At 37.1% G+C, this 13,894-nt stretch overlaps 2 protein-coding genes and 1 long non-coding RNA gene across 12 annotated transcripts; 2 read left to right on the top strand and 1 right to left on the bottom strand.

Moving 5' to 3' along the window:
* On the top strand, window positions 995-9,776 carry LOC105175022 (methyltransferase-like protein 25). Of its 7 annotated transcripts, none has more exons than XM_020698329.1 (13): window positions 995-1,228; window positions 1,323-1,418; window positions 2,246-2,329; window positions 2,686-2,760; window positions 3,231-3,311; window positions 3,548-3,677; window positions 4,837-5,083; window positions 5,392-5,566; window positions 5,720-5,803; window positions 5,964-6,102; window positions 6,731-6,924; window positions 8,171-8,966; window positions 9,715-9,776. In XM_020698329.1, exons 1-12 carry the CDS (start codon window positions 1,094-1,096, stop codon window positions 8,354-8,356), a joined length of 1,626 nt encoding a protein of 541 aa, XP_020553988.1. In that variant the 5' UTR covers window positions 995-1,093; the 3' UTR covers window positions 8,357-8,966; window positions 9,715-9,776. The 7 variants fall into 7 exon arrangements, with proteins under 7 accessions (XP_020553988.1, XP_020553989.1, XP_011095620.1 ...); XM_011097318.2 differs by having other exon boundaries at window positions 998-1,228; window positions 3,548-3,687; window positions 4,832-5,083; XM_011097319.2 differs by having other exon boundaries at window positions 1,031-1,228; window positions 1,328-1,418; window positions 3,548-3,687; window positions 4,832-5,083.
* LOC105175021 (probable amino acid permease 7) lies at window positions 9,039-13,727 on the bottom strand. 4 transcript variants are annotated; one of them, XR_848877.2, is made up of 8 exons: window positions 13,274-13,727; window positions 12,353-12,601; window positions 11,219-11,312; window positions 10,777-10,991; window positions 10,543-10,676; window positions 10,221-10,448; window positions 9,635-10,141; window positions 9,039-9,424 (listed from the first exon to the last, which is right to left on the bottom strand). XR_848877.2 is itself a non-coding variant. In XM_020698333.1 (7 exons), exons 1-7 carry the CDS (start codon window positions 13,395-13,397, stop codon window positions 9,752-9,754), a joined length of 1,431 nt encoding a protein of 476 aa, XP_020553992.1. In that variant the 5' UTR covers window positions 13,398-13,727; the 3' UTR covers window positions 9,457-9,751. The 4 variants fall into 4 exon arrangements, 3 of the variants coding, with proteins under 3 accessions (XP_020553992.1, XP_020553993.1, XP_011095619.1); XM_020698333.1 differs by lacking the exon at window positions 9,039-9,424 and having other exon boundaries at window positions 9,457-10,141; window positions 12,353-12,598; XM_011097317.2 differs by lacking the exon at window positions 9,039-9,424 and having other exon boundaries at window positions 9,458-10,141.
* LOC110013008 lies at window positions 10,314-11,829 on the top strand. Its single transcript, XR_002288151.1, has 3 exons — window positions 10,314-10,454; window positions 10,689-10,875; window positions 11,188-11,829. It is a non-coding gene; the product is annotated as an uncharacterized LOC110013008 (long non-coding RNA).

Below are 13,894 nucleotides of genomic sequence, written 5' to 3'. Positions count from 1 at the left end.
TCCTCTACGGAGAAGTACGTTATACTTTTAAAACATCTAATTCTGTATATATTATAATTATGATTTAGTTACTCATGTAATTATATAGTGATCAAATTAAGCCTGAATTTATTTGCCCACAACGCTTTTAGTTCTTTAATTTTTGACACTTTTAGTACTAGACTTGTGGTGATTGAGAATTGTTGTTGGAAATTAAAAAAAAAAAAAGGGATCGAAGAATTCTCAAACATTTAGGAAGTGAGCTGAACTTACCGAGATAATTCACACAATTCCCTCCCCCCCTCTGCCCCCCTTTTTCCTTGTCTCGAAAAATTGGAACCCTGAGGATGGATTAGTGGTCGGGTAGAAATAAATTTTTAATTAATTTCGGGGAAAAATTAGGATTTGAGGGAAGGAGAGAAGTTGGGAATTTAGAACTGCCAATAATACGCGTGAAAAATTAAGATTGAAAAAAAAAATTGTTTTAATTTGCATTTGAGCAGCCACAATTGCATGAGAGGGAGACACATTTTCTTTTTGGCCATCTACATTATTGGGCAAGTTTAGTCCTAAATTGAATAAATTACAGCATGTAATGTGGTTTATACAAACAAATGCAAATTATAGGACTAAATGGATCAAAATGATTAAACTTAAATAATCAAATGTATTATGTTGAGGTGTTCTACACTTTATCCTCAATTGTTTTTTTTACATTCGATCGTTCACCTTTTTATTTTTATTCTACTTTTGAACGGTCGAACGTAAAAAAAAAAAAATAAATTGAGAGATAAAGTGCAAAAAACCTCAAATGTTGAGGGTGTGGGTGTATGCCATTATACATATATTTGGATTAGATGAATCCGTAGTTGGGCTAAGTCTTGTTGGATCTAAGATTCAATTCGAACGTTGGGCTAGCAGATATGATATTTGGGCCTAGGGTTACGGTGAAAATAAAGATGACAGTTGGGCTAGGCAAATTTGACAAATTCTAAGTAGTCGCATGATGGCTTTTTGCGAGGGTAGTAGCGATTTCATTAAATCGCTTAACTTCGGGCAGAGGCGGCTGTGCGGGGAAAAATTTTTAGCGCTCACGACGTGAAGGCACTCCGGCATGGCTGATGGCGGCGGCGCGCGCAATTACTCATGCAAGACGGCTAGTGAAACCCTCAAATGGATCCATGCCATCATAGACTTCCTCAAGCCTTATCGGTTCTTCTTAGATGCCCACGTCGTCAATTTCTTCAAGGTAGATTCCTCTGACATGTTCGAAAGCGGTAAACTTTCACTCGTGTTGCTTAATATATGCAACGGTGGTGTGAATATTTGAAGGCACATGACAGGACAGACTGTGGGAAGCAGTTGATAAAGAGTGGATGGATTGCCTGCGGAAAGAGCCTGCGGATAAACTTCTGCAAATCCCGTCTGGAGTGGTCCAGGTTGGTTCTCTGCATTGCCTGGGTTTTCATCTTTGCTGCGGGTCTTTTCTGGAAATTTACTAAAGACAGTGAAAAAATAATTGTGCATGTCTGTCGTATTTACTAACTCTTTTTTAATAGATAGAATATACAAATACATTAAACTGTTATTGTAATTAAAAATATTAAATTAACTTTTTTCATATGCTAATGAGATTAATTATAAAATTCAATTCGAACATTATTTCACCTTGTACCAATTATTTAAAGTTTCTAAAATTACTAAAATTAATAAAGTGCAATTTTTATTTTTTATTTTGTATTTTATAAAGATTTAATTTACTGTTTATTGTTGAAACCTTAGCCTCAGCTGTAGTTGCTAAGCAATTGAGTCGCCTGTACTTTTGGCTGTTAACACCTATATTTGTGTCAGAAGATGATTTAGGATCTTATTGGTTAGACTCACTTTATGTTTGTTTTATTTGTCTGTGCAGTAACAGTAATCAGTTGTTGGATTTATGTTTTGTAGCTGCATCTCTGTTGCTAACGTCTCGAACTTTTCCATCTTGAGTTGTTGCTTTATGTTCTGACTGAATGATTGATGCTTAATATCTTGAACCAAACTAAATAATTTTGTTATTGCGTCACCAGTTCTTTTTTTGATTTAGGTTCTTATTGATTGTTTATGTGTCTGTTTTGTGGTCAGTTGTTGGGTTTCTGTTTTGGTGTTGCATCTATCATGCTCAACACCCGGAACTGGTTTTTCTCAAGTTGTTGCCTTTTGCTCTATGACTGAATGACAGATGCTTAAATGTCTTGAACTGAACTAAATAACTAAATAATGCCAGGATCATTGGCCTGCTTCGCTTAAACAATTTGTCCTTACATTGAGGTCCCTTTCTCTTCCTCGTGATCAGGCAGATCTGCAGGAGGTATTTCTTATCTCCATTCTGTATGTTAATCATACCTTGCGACCAGTAGTGTAATAAATTCTTCTTGCTTAATTGTGTCAAATCCTTTTGGTTGAAGGTTACATGTCTTATTTGCTTCAACCATTTCATATGACTGAACATATTTGACGCCGCTGTGCTTTTGAAGGACACAAGGATCTTATGGATGTGTCCTGGGACTTTTTTTCTTTCTTTCTTTTTTTTCCTTTCTAACATATGATCATATTCATTGTGGTTTTACCTTCTCTGAGCAATTGTTTATTGACTGAAAGGTTAAGTTACGTGGGGATTCTTAATAGGCATCAATTTGTTTGAGTTTTATTGTTCTGTCGCTGCAGGCTTTCCCAGGTCTGCGAGTAGCACCACTGAACAGTGTCCTTGCCCAAGGCATGAATCAAAAGAAAAAACATGAAGTAGGCCACCTTCCTTTTGCTCTTCAGTTATATTCATTTCCTTGCAAGAACTGTGAGGATCTTATTTTTGAAGCACTTTGATCAACTTGTTAAATAGACCTCAAGACTAAGCGGGGATGGCCTTTAATTTTGTGATTGTAAGTTAACGAATAAAGTTACTAGGGAGTGGTCTTGGTAAACTTTCTTTTACTTTTCATGGATGTTGCTGCTGAAATGAGGTCATAAATGGGTTTCTGAATAGTTGGAGTTGAACAGGTCAAAGATGGTTGGAATAGTCTCCTTATCCTTGATTATATCTGTTTGCCTGTATAATGGAAGTTTCAGATGAACTGAGAGATTTTGATGTAATATCTAAATTAATAAACTAGATGCTTGCACATTAAGTTAATGTGATTTCTTTTGGCTTTATCCTGACAGCTGAAATTTTGGAATTTGCAATGCTTACATATTATTTATGTTTGCCGCAGTAGATTCAAGCCCTTGCTGGTGTTATTGATTCCATTGCTAGAAGAGTTGGGTCCCACAAAATTGTTGATGTTGGTTCTGGTCAGGTATCGAAACCTCTTTCTTTTTTAATTACACGTGATTGTCTATCTCTTTCTAAAATACAGTGAATAGTTTCCTGATATCTCAATTTCAATTCTGCATTCTTTTAGGTTTATTCTAACATAATATTGAATAAGGTTACTTGGATACAGATGTGCTGTGGCTAATGTTCAATGAAGTCCATTCGATTCTCTAGCTTGTTCATGCCAATTAGATGTCTTTCTTTGATATGGTTTTGCAGGGTTATCTTGCTCAAGTTCTCTCCTTCGAACATGAGCTTTCTGTAATAGCAATTGATGCCTCTTCCCATCATGGAAGTATTACTGATGCACGTGCGAAGCGAATTGAGAAATATTATGCAGCTAAGAAATGTAAATCTCGGTATGGCTAATTTTTTTAAATTAACCTTTTGGTATGCATATTCTCATTCTCACCAGCTCATGCAGTTCTCTATGTTCCTCTGCAAAGACGAAGCACCTTTTTCCACTGCTCCAAACTGGTTATTCACAAAGGCTCAGTTACTATCATGATTGTTTTCCTTGCTTTTCACCTTGCACAAGCCGATCTAATGTTTCCCTCCTTTAAGTTTACCTGCTAAACTGCCATCAGTCCTCTTTCACTAATATCTCATTCACAGACATACGCCATTTGAACATTTTCAACAAATTCTCTCTTGCACATGTGCATCTTCATCTTTTCTCTGAGGTGCTGTATTGATTCTCTGGTTTAAGACTTGGTTCACTTGTTATTTAAGGCATGCAATATTTACTTTTCTGGCTTCAGATCGTTTCTGCAGCTTAGAACTTGCTATTTTTCTTTGAAATAGGTTGATTTTCCATGAAGTTTCTACATACTGGATGCTTGGTTTTTGACCGAGGAACCATTTTTGGATGATGATCATTTGAATATAGGATTGTTAGGATGCATGTTTCCCCACTGTGCTGTTGTTTTTCTCATTCGTTTGGAATTTTAAAGTAGATAACGCGTATTATACCGTTTTGCATCTTTATTTCCCTTTGTCAATCTAAAATTTCCATAGGCTTTAATTCACATTCATACCCTACTTTTCTGCATTTTATACTTATATAAATGGGGGGCAACTCAAAATGGACTCACCTTAGTATCAGTCCCTTGATCTCTTTAACAGTATGCATTCATATTTTGCCTTTCTAATGCTTTAAATGCCTTTGGAGTTGTTTGTTTTGGCTCTGAAATGTTTATGTACTTCTGAATTCACAATAAAGGAAGGATTAATGCAGAGACTGTTTCCTGAATTTGCATGGTCAATTATCTGACAAGCCAGTCTTTGCTTCTCTTGGGGGTCATTGGTTGCATACTTTGCTCCTTCATGAGTATTGGCCGAACTGGTTTTAATATGTTTGTCAGTGGCTGCTTTTGTTAAGTCTTCTTCATTGTATATAAAAGAATTGTTGAGTTATGATTTGTTGTTCCAGAATTGTGTAACCTGGTTGAGAGAATTCTCTTTTTCCTCTTGAGCTTATAGACAATTTAAAACTTTCTCCAGTTCAGGTTTCTGCATACCAAAAACAGTGACATGTCGTGTGCTGTCCCCTGCCATGTTGAAAGATATCAGCAGCTCCTTAAGGCAAGTGGATGAGATGGAGAACCCAACTATTTTCAGAGACAACACTGATTCAAAGCCTCTGGCAGGAGATCTTGCTAGTGAATGTCCCTATTCGTCAAAAGCAGATGACAAATCTACAATGGTTCTAGCTGGACTTCATGCCTGTGGAGATCTTTCAGTGACAATGCTTAGGTGAAAGTCGCATTGTGTTTGTGTTTTGCTGATTTCCTAGAGTCTACATTATTCAGTCTCAGCAAGTGGTTGCTTATTTCTTAAAACATGTTGTAAAGTTCTATTTCATCTGACTTATTCAAACCTGATGTAAACAATGAGTTCATATGCCTTCATTCTTCATCTTTTATGGCATGGTATTACTTGATCTTATATCTTGCAGTTGATTGTATGATTTGAAGCTGTTTTTGCTCACATTAGCTGATATAGAAGCTTTCGCTTGTTATTTGCTTATTTTACTGGCTGACTTCTAGTTATTTAATAACTAGGACTTTCATGGAATGTGATGAAGTCAAAGCAGTGATTAGTATCGGTTGCTGTTATAACTTATTATCTGAAGAAGGCATCAAAGAAGGTGATTGCCAATTTGGTTTCCCAGTGAGTAGAGGTGCTAAATCTGCAAACTTACAGCTGGGAAAGAATGCTCGTGATCTAGCCTGTCAGGTGATGTTTCAAATTGACATTTCTGTCATGGATGCTAGAGTGAATGTTGCTTTATACCTTTGTAATCCAATCCAGCTTATTACTGTTCAAAATCTCCTTGTCTGGCCTTCTTTGAGTATGAAGTTGGTTGCTGACATCGGTTTAATTAATTAGAGTGCGGAGAGATGGAGAGGTTTGGGTGAAGCTGCCGGCCTTCACAATTTTGAGCTTCATACTTTTCGTGCTGCATTTCAGATGGTACACATGATTGCCTTTTGTCTTTTAAGAACCATTCCTTATGTTATCATTCTATATTCATATATTGAGGAACTTTATTTCATACATGAGTCATTTTTATGCATCTGTACTTTTATCGATCTCAGCTAAGTAAAATGTCTAATATGGTTGCTGGTTGAAGGTTCTCTTTCAGTGCTACCCAGAGATTATAACTCGAAGCCCAGCAATAGGGCGGCAGGGGAAGGCTTTTCGTCGGCAGCATCATCGGAGGATCCTGGAGTGTAATGCGGACATGGCTCAAACTTTCTCCCAAAATTGTTGTAAGTCTGATATTATTTGATCCTTTTCTCCTTATGAATATAGTTAGCTTGTGTCGATTATTATATAACAAATGCTTATATAGGTAATAATATAATATTTAATAAATTAAATTTAAGTGATGACTGATGAACCCTAAGTATATAAAATTATTTACTTCTATTTTATTGAGGTTTTTTTGTTTACATAACTTACTGGAAATAAATAAATGAACCTTTGGTTTTGTTTTAATCCATTTTTCCCCATTCACTCTGTTTCATATTTATTTCCCCTTAACACACCCCATCAGCCTTGCACGCCTACCTCCCACATTACTACATTTGACCCCACTCAAAAGCCCAGCGACAACAATACCACGAGAGTCACTACTACCACCTTGTTGCCAATACTCCATAATCAATCACCCGTGGTATTATCACTGTGTCTCAAGATGGGTGTTTTTTCATCATACGATCAGATCTTATGTGTCTGAATGATTATCCCTTGGTAAAAAGTTAAAGTTGATTTTTCGCTGTAGTGTCGTCTAGATAACTTTTACACTCTTGTTGTAAGCTAGGAAGCTGCCATCTCAGAGGACTTCATAGCTTGTTGTCTGGATGCTTTCGTCATTATTTGATGGTTCTCCTGCAGGTTCAACCTATGCTAAGGATGCTTTGCTTAACGAACATTCTTCATATCCAAAATCTGCAAATAAAGAGGCTAACTCTGCTGATAGATATTCCATGTTTGTGAAGTTCTGCAAGTCTGGATTAGGTCGGCTTGGTCTCTGTGTCCCTCAGGATATTGAATTTTCTAGGTTGTGGGAGGAAGCTGAAGAATTTTCCGTAAGTTTGTCTTTGCACTTTTTTCTGTCTTCGTGCTTCACAGCTATAATAGTTGGATTTAGTTAATTTCGTTGTTCAGTTATTTCAAACTATTACTGCTCACTATGTTTTGCCTGCTTGATATGTATTATTGTAGCATTGTTTTTGAAGTTTAGAAAACCAGCTAAATTTTGTGACTGATATAGCATGTTGAATCAAGTGTCCTGGTCCTCCTGGAAGTGATTGCTTTTCGCAGCTGGTTATTTGTTATCAATAGTTCAATGGTGTTGCTTTGTGTGGGTTTAGGAGTTAACTAGAGAAACATGAAGTCCTAGTAAATACTGACATGAAACCGGAAGGAGCAAGAACTGTGTGGAACAACTGTTCAGACCTTAATTTTCTTCAGGATGTGGGCTGATGCGCATCTGCTGAAGAGATTATAATTAAATTGTTAATGATCGGTAAACATGCTGTCAGTAGGAAAATATATGACCGCCGTTGGATATGGACCACCACTATTACCTTTGTAATTAGTGTTTACTGAAACCATGCCAGTTTTGAGATCTTTTTAGTGGATCAAAATTCTAATTGAAACAGGCAGTATATCAGTGAAAATGAAGCTTTAATTTATTATTTATCTGTTTTTTGATTCTTAAAATGAATGCTTTTGAACAAAATAGAAAGAGGTTACTGAAATACAACATAATCAATGAGGATATAATTTCCTCACAAAAAGGTGAAGCATATGAGGGAAAAGCCTAAAGATACACCCTCCCCAACACATTCATCACCCTCCTTCTCCCCATTCCATTCCTCATTGTTTTCCTTAGACAGTGAAAACAAATTTGAGTTTGGTGTATATCTGTGGTGTCATTTTTCTTTCCTTGTCAAAATCCTTGAACCACTCTGTGTTATTCTGTCTATCTTCCTGGATTATTATCAGTTTATATATATGTATATTCTTTTTTTTTTGCGGGGGGGGGGGGGGGGGGGGGGGGGTGAAAACCTGAGGGATCGGATATGGATATTCATCTGAGAGTGGTTTCTTTACTGAGTTCAGTCAGGAGCGTAGACCTATTTCTGAGTTTGGACTACTGGGTTTTTAGCATTTATTCTGGTATCTTATGTTGGTTCTGCTGAAACGCAAATGCATATGTTGGAGATGGTGTCATGTTGCGAGGATTTCTCTACGTAAGAGCATAGTCTTTTCTTAGATTTAACTATCCCTATCTTTCTTAAGGCAGACATGTTTGTTAATTAACTGCAGGGACTTGTTGGCCCTTACTGGACATTGCGAGCTGCTCTAGGCCCTGTTTTGGAAACTATCTTGCTGCTTGATAGACTGTTGTTTCTCCAAGAGCAGGGAAATGTGCTTATTCAGACTGTCTTGCTACCTATATTCGATCCTGTATTGTCTCCAAGAAATGTGGCTCTAATTGCTGAAAAATTCTGAAACAATTTCATAAATTGATAAATTATATATGTTTGACCCTAGAGTGAGATTGGATTTTCTCCTTTGAGTATTGAGTATAAAGCTTGTGATTTTTATTCTTGATGCTCAATTTCCAGTTTGTATTTAAAGTTGCATGCTTTTAAGAACTGATGGTTGATCTTCCCCTTCCCAATCTTTCCTGGATATGTACTGCAAATTTTTCCCTGATAGGTTGCCATCACAGGAATGTTGATGGTGATCTATTCAATGTACTTGGATTGAAAGTACCAACAAACTCGTGCTTTGGCACCTGAATGAGCTCTCTGGCTTTACCAATTCAAAGATAACTTTCAGCAATGCCAATAATAGTTTTAAGGATAGTATAATGTATGATTATCACATTGATTAGGATGGCTCTAGTTCTTATCAGAATTACCAGGAGGAGTTGCAAAGCTTTTGCTAATTTGGTCAATCCTATCCATTTGTGATATATTGTCTTTCTTTGTCTATTTCTACTATGTTCTTCAGATTTCAATTATTTAGAAGAAGAGATCAAGTGATAGTGCTGGTCAGAGGCAGGCAATGACCTATCCCAATTATGGACAATGGTGGGAAGCAGTTGATGCCTATGGTGAGTCTTCTGCAGATTATCTTGAGTGCAAGTTCTTTCATGCTTTTGTTGGTTTAGATCTAAGCTGTTGTGCAACTCTTTTGAAATAAACATTGCTATTCTAATAATCTAATTTCATAGACTCGAGTTATTTTCCAAATCTGCTGTTATTGTTTGGAATTTTGGACTCTCCTTAAGAACTGTCCAAGTTACAGTGACTTAACTGTTGGGATCACCTGTACTTTGGCTAGCTTCGTGTGGAATGTTATAGTGCTTGCCTTTTAATATCTTGATTCACGATGGATGTGGATATTTTTACTTGACAACCAACTACATGATGCCGGGTTCATTGGCCTGCATTGCTTAAAGAATTTGTCCATACATTGAGGTCCCTTTCTGTTCCTCGTGACCAGGCAGATCTGCAGGAGGTATTTCAACTTAGCATGTGAAGGTCACATGACGAGATTCCGGTGACTTTTCTGTGGAAAGTTGACAGATGGATTGCAATAAACAAAATATGAACTTTAGAGATGGTAAACTCAATAAGTGAAAACGGAGAACTAAAGTGATTTTAAAAACAAATTTAAAGGACCATTTATGACATATATACTTCAGATAAATATAGGAGCTTATGGAGAGAGGTTTTAAAAAACTTTTCTAAGTGTAGAAGTTTCTATAAGTTTGAGCACCTGGAGAATGCAATGACAGACAGTCCTAATCCAGAACACTATGAAGGATTTCGAGACTGATGCTTTGTTCATTTGTCTAGGTCAATTTCATCATCAAACTTCAAACGTGATCCCATCTTAGCTGAACCTTGCTGCTATAAGACCTTTGATTGAGCCAACAAAGGCAAACAGGATAACGAGCAAGGTAATGAAACAATATATCCTTAGAATAATTGATTTGCTTGTCCAAGGCCTTATTTCTTTCTGCACCAAGTACATTTCCACAGGGAAGTATACAACAACAGGCCAAAAGTTAATTGCTCCAGCTAACCCCACGACTTGGTTAAAGTATGGAAACAGCATTGCAAATCCTGTGGTGAATCCAACGTAAGCAGTTCGGAGACCCAACCTAAGCAGATTGAGCCTCAAAGCAGGCATTTGTTTTAGGTCACCATGCACATATTCATTGTTGGGAAACTTCTCTGTAAACCATTGCTCAATACTTGCATAAAGCGGCTGGGTAAACACCTTAGATATATACAAAAGAAATTAGCATGATACTGCAGCACCAAAGACACCAAAGTGGAAAATATGTTAGAATGAGTACCTGATATCCGCCAATGAGATGAAGAACAACACATGCATTAGCGAAGTCAACAAGCCAGTATGGCTCATAAAACCCAAATCCAGTCAAGAGGTTTCCAGGTGTTGAATTACCAAAAGCTGCATAACCCAATCCTCCGCAAGATAAGTAGAAGAAAGTTGTCACACAGACTGCAATTACAGATGCCTTCTTCATAGTGACTTTTTCTGGTGGATTTGACTTCAGAGTGTCCTTCAGGTAAGTTCATCCCAAAAGGTCTATTAGCTCTTGATATTTGCTTGGTTCTGATCAGGAATTACAAACTTTAGTTGTAAACTTCCCTTACCATTATCTCAAGAAAAATAAGAGAGAAAGGGAAAGCGAAGGCAATGTCCCCAATCGCTTGAGAAATTGACCATACTTTTTGTGCAGCAGTGGAAGTTGGAACTCCTTCAATGCTGCCTTTTATTTCTCTATTTTCTGTAAATTCAGGTTGAGTTAAAATAACAGAACACATAGGATGTGGCAAAAATGTCATAGTTCCAGTTGTTCTTGTTGCATTTCTCTCCCAATTGCATACCTATTACTTTGGCCAAGCCAAGTGCTGATCCAATGATAGAATATGTGAAGGACATGACTGCGGCAACGACAGATAGCCACTCAGTGTTCCGAAAATCAGGTATTTGAGAAACTATCACTTGAATAATTCCAAATGTAAGCATGTAATAAGTGGTTCCATATTTACAAGCAGCTGTATGCCCTTCACTATGGTAACAGTTTGACCTTTGAATTGCTCTGCACCATTTGAAAGCTGACAATTAAGATTGTAGTCTAACATGCTCTCATAGCGACAAAAAGAAAAGAATGAGATGTTATTACTAAAGTGCTACTAGTGACTCTGGACAAAACATGTTAAAAAAATAGGCAGTATTATGCATTGAAGACTATGGCTATGACTATCTAAACTTCTGTTCTTTTTGTTGATTTGGAGGTGGGAATATTGGAGAGGCTAATCATCATACCTCATGCTGATGGAGGACGTAATTGTGTAGACAATACCCACCTTGATGAAATTGATTCGAACGATTATGCCACACACCCAAGCACTCTTCTTCCCTGTGAGGCCAAGATAAGGATTGTCTTGATCCCAGTCTCAGGATTTAACATAGTGTAATATTTTTTACTCACAAGCACATGAAACTTTATCTGTACTAACAGGCTATGCAGAAGAAGAAAATCTTTAAGTTGTGCTGCATTTTTTGTGCTTGAATTCCATAGGACATTGGAGCTCCTTTTTCATGGAAAACTGTAAATGGACTACTAATGTAAGGAAGAGACCTCCATCTGTTACTTGAAGTAACTACGTAGGAGGTGGAACCACGCAAGGTCTGGTTCTGTCTATTAATTGAAGTGGCATAAGGTTTGAGATGCAAGAAGAAGAAAGATAATTGACTATAAACAAGAATATAAGAATATTTTGAGCAAGATATCCAAAGAAAAATTCTGATATTTTCAAACATCTGGATGTTGAAAGAGGAAACTATTCAGGTAAATAGTATCTTCAGTTGATATTTAATTGTTACATTTGTACCTGCTTTCAATTTGTGTCTTGGACATCTGTGGGGCCGAGGGACAAGTGTGGGAAAAATCCAGATATTCTATCTTGACTTTGAAACTTCACCTTGTGAATGCCGACCCCAGTTTCAGAAAGAATCCATTCATACACAGAAGTCAAGTTTATGATTTCGCATTTTTAGTAAACAATTGAATTCAAGATCATCGGATCCTACACAAATCAATAGGTAACTAATTTATGGCGTGCATTTTGTATTATAGTAAGCCACTAGTTTCTACATTGATACACTAGGATGTAAAAGTCGAGATAGAACAAAAAGAAGTTGCCCCTTAAGTAGAATAGAAGAACTGTTTGAAGACAAAAGTTCTCTTGTTCTAATTCAACTGCAAACAATATATTAGCTTTCGTTTTGTGTGTATAATGTGGGAGACAGGGTTTCTCTAAACTATAGTATCTTAATTTCTCCACTTCCACCAATTCAAAAAGGGATAAAAAGTCACGAGAGGCTATTTGCGAAACAGGATGAATGTTCCAGGATTTTTGCATGCTGAATGAGTATAACCTACTTCGTAAATCTTACCTAGAATTCTTCGCACAGCATCCAAGTAGGAGCCATTTCTGTGTAACCCTTTGTCGAGATCAGCAGATATGTAGCAGTTGCAAAGAAGAATTGCAGAAGTAAGGGTAACTGATGCAAATGCCAACATGGTTAATGGACCTGCAACCCATCCAAGGTGTGACATACTCCATCCTAGTGATAGTACCCCGGAACCAATTACCGCTGTTATTATATGTGCCAAAGCAGTCCATATCGTCCCTGATCGCTCTGCTGGAGGTAGACATAGTATTATATATTTCTTAATTGTTCTACCAAAAAGAAAAAATTCACTCATTGATATATAAGCTATGATGAACACTTCAGCAATATTGTGTGCTTGGTGCTCCTACTTCGTTAGAACAGCAGAGGAATTGGGTTGACCTGTAATCTCAATCATACTCTTTAGTATCGAATTATCCCATTCTTTATCAGATTAAGTTTCAACCAAATTTGTTGTAATTTTTTTATCTGTTCAGAGTTGTTTTTCTTGAGGAATATATGCATGGGATCTTGCTTGAAGGAATTCTAAGCAAACTGCGGAATCACAGAGAAGAAAGAACAGAATACTAGTAATAGTGGCTGGACTTCTAAACGCTTCTCAGTTAGATTAAATAAGCAGTTATCAGAAGAGCAAAAAGCAGCACCAGGACAGAGTAAGAAGAGAAGTGAAAGAGGTCCTCTAAAAAGACAGTTTTTGCAGCGCTGCCCCTTCTCCCTTGCTGACCTGATGCCAGACCTTCCCCGGAATTCAGCACAAAATGATAGGGGAAGAACATGAAAAAGAAGAATAAAGACCAATGACCGAAAGACTCGAGCCGTTATCTACGTAAAAAAAACCCAGGGTTGTGCTATTTTCAAGTTATCAGAAATCGAGAGAGATGATAAAGTGAAGATCATAGTCACCAGTCTTATGAGCATGCCCGGCAGCTTGATCGCTGCATGATAAAGAAGACGAAGGAGAAGAGGAAGTTGAATGCGACAACAGTGATGTCTGCTGATCATATCCACCTATTTCCATACCCACCATCAGTGGAGACGGAGAGGACTGAATTTGGTCAACTGCGATTATCGCCCCCACACAGCTACACAGGGCGATTCAATAACTGCAGGGGAGGATGCAGAACAGCCTACGGGTACATGCCACCAAGTCCACGATGATTCGCTTTTCTCATATTTTGGGATCTCATCTTTGCGGCTATTATTACAGCCCAAGCCCAATGCAGGCCCGTCTGTAGACCAAACTGAGTTGTCCACAAAGAACATAGATATATGGCAGAATAGAACCGTTGGATTATTTATCTACAATCACAAAATTATCCGACCTGCCATTATAATTGTAATTATGTAATTATTGTTACCATTATAATTATAATTATGTAATTATTGTTACATTCATCTGATAACTTATATGCTTCACAAAACTAGTTACGTATAAGTGAATCCTAATTAAAACAAATTTTCTTTAATTTGTTAAGATTGGGATCAAAATTATTATTTAGTGCAAGTTGTTTATTCATCTGCAAC

The sequence above is a fragment of the Sesamum indicum genome, linkage group LG12 (assembly GCF_000512975.1).
Source record: "Sesamum indicum cultivar Zhongzhi No. 13 linkage group LG12, S_indicum_v1.0, whole genome shotgun sequence".
Classification (NCBI taxonomy): domain Eukaryota; kingdom Viridiplantae; phylum Streptophyta; class Magnoliopsida; order Lamiales; family Pedaliaceae; genus Sesamum; species Sesamum indicum.
This window is presented reverse-complemented; position numbering and strand designations above follow the sequence as displayed.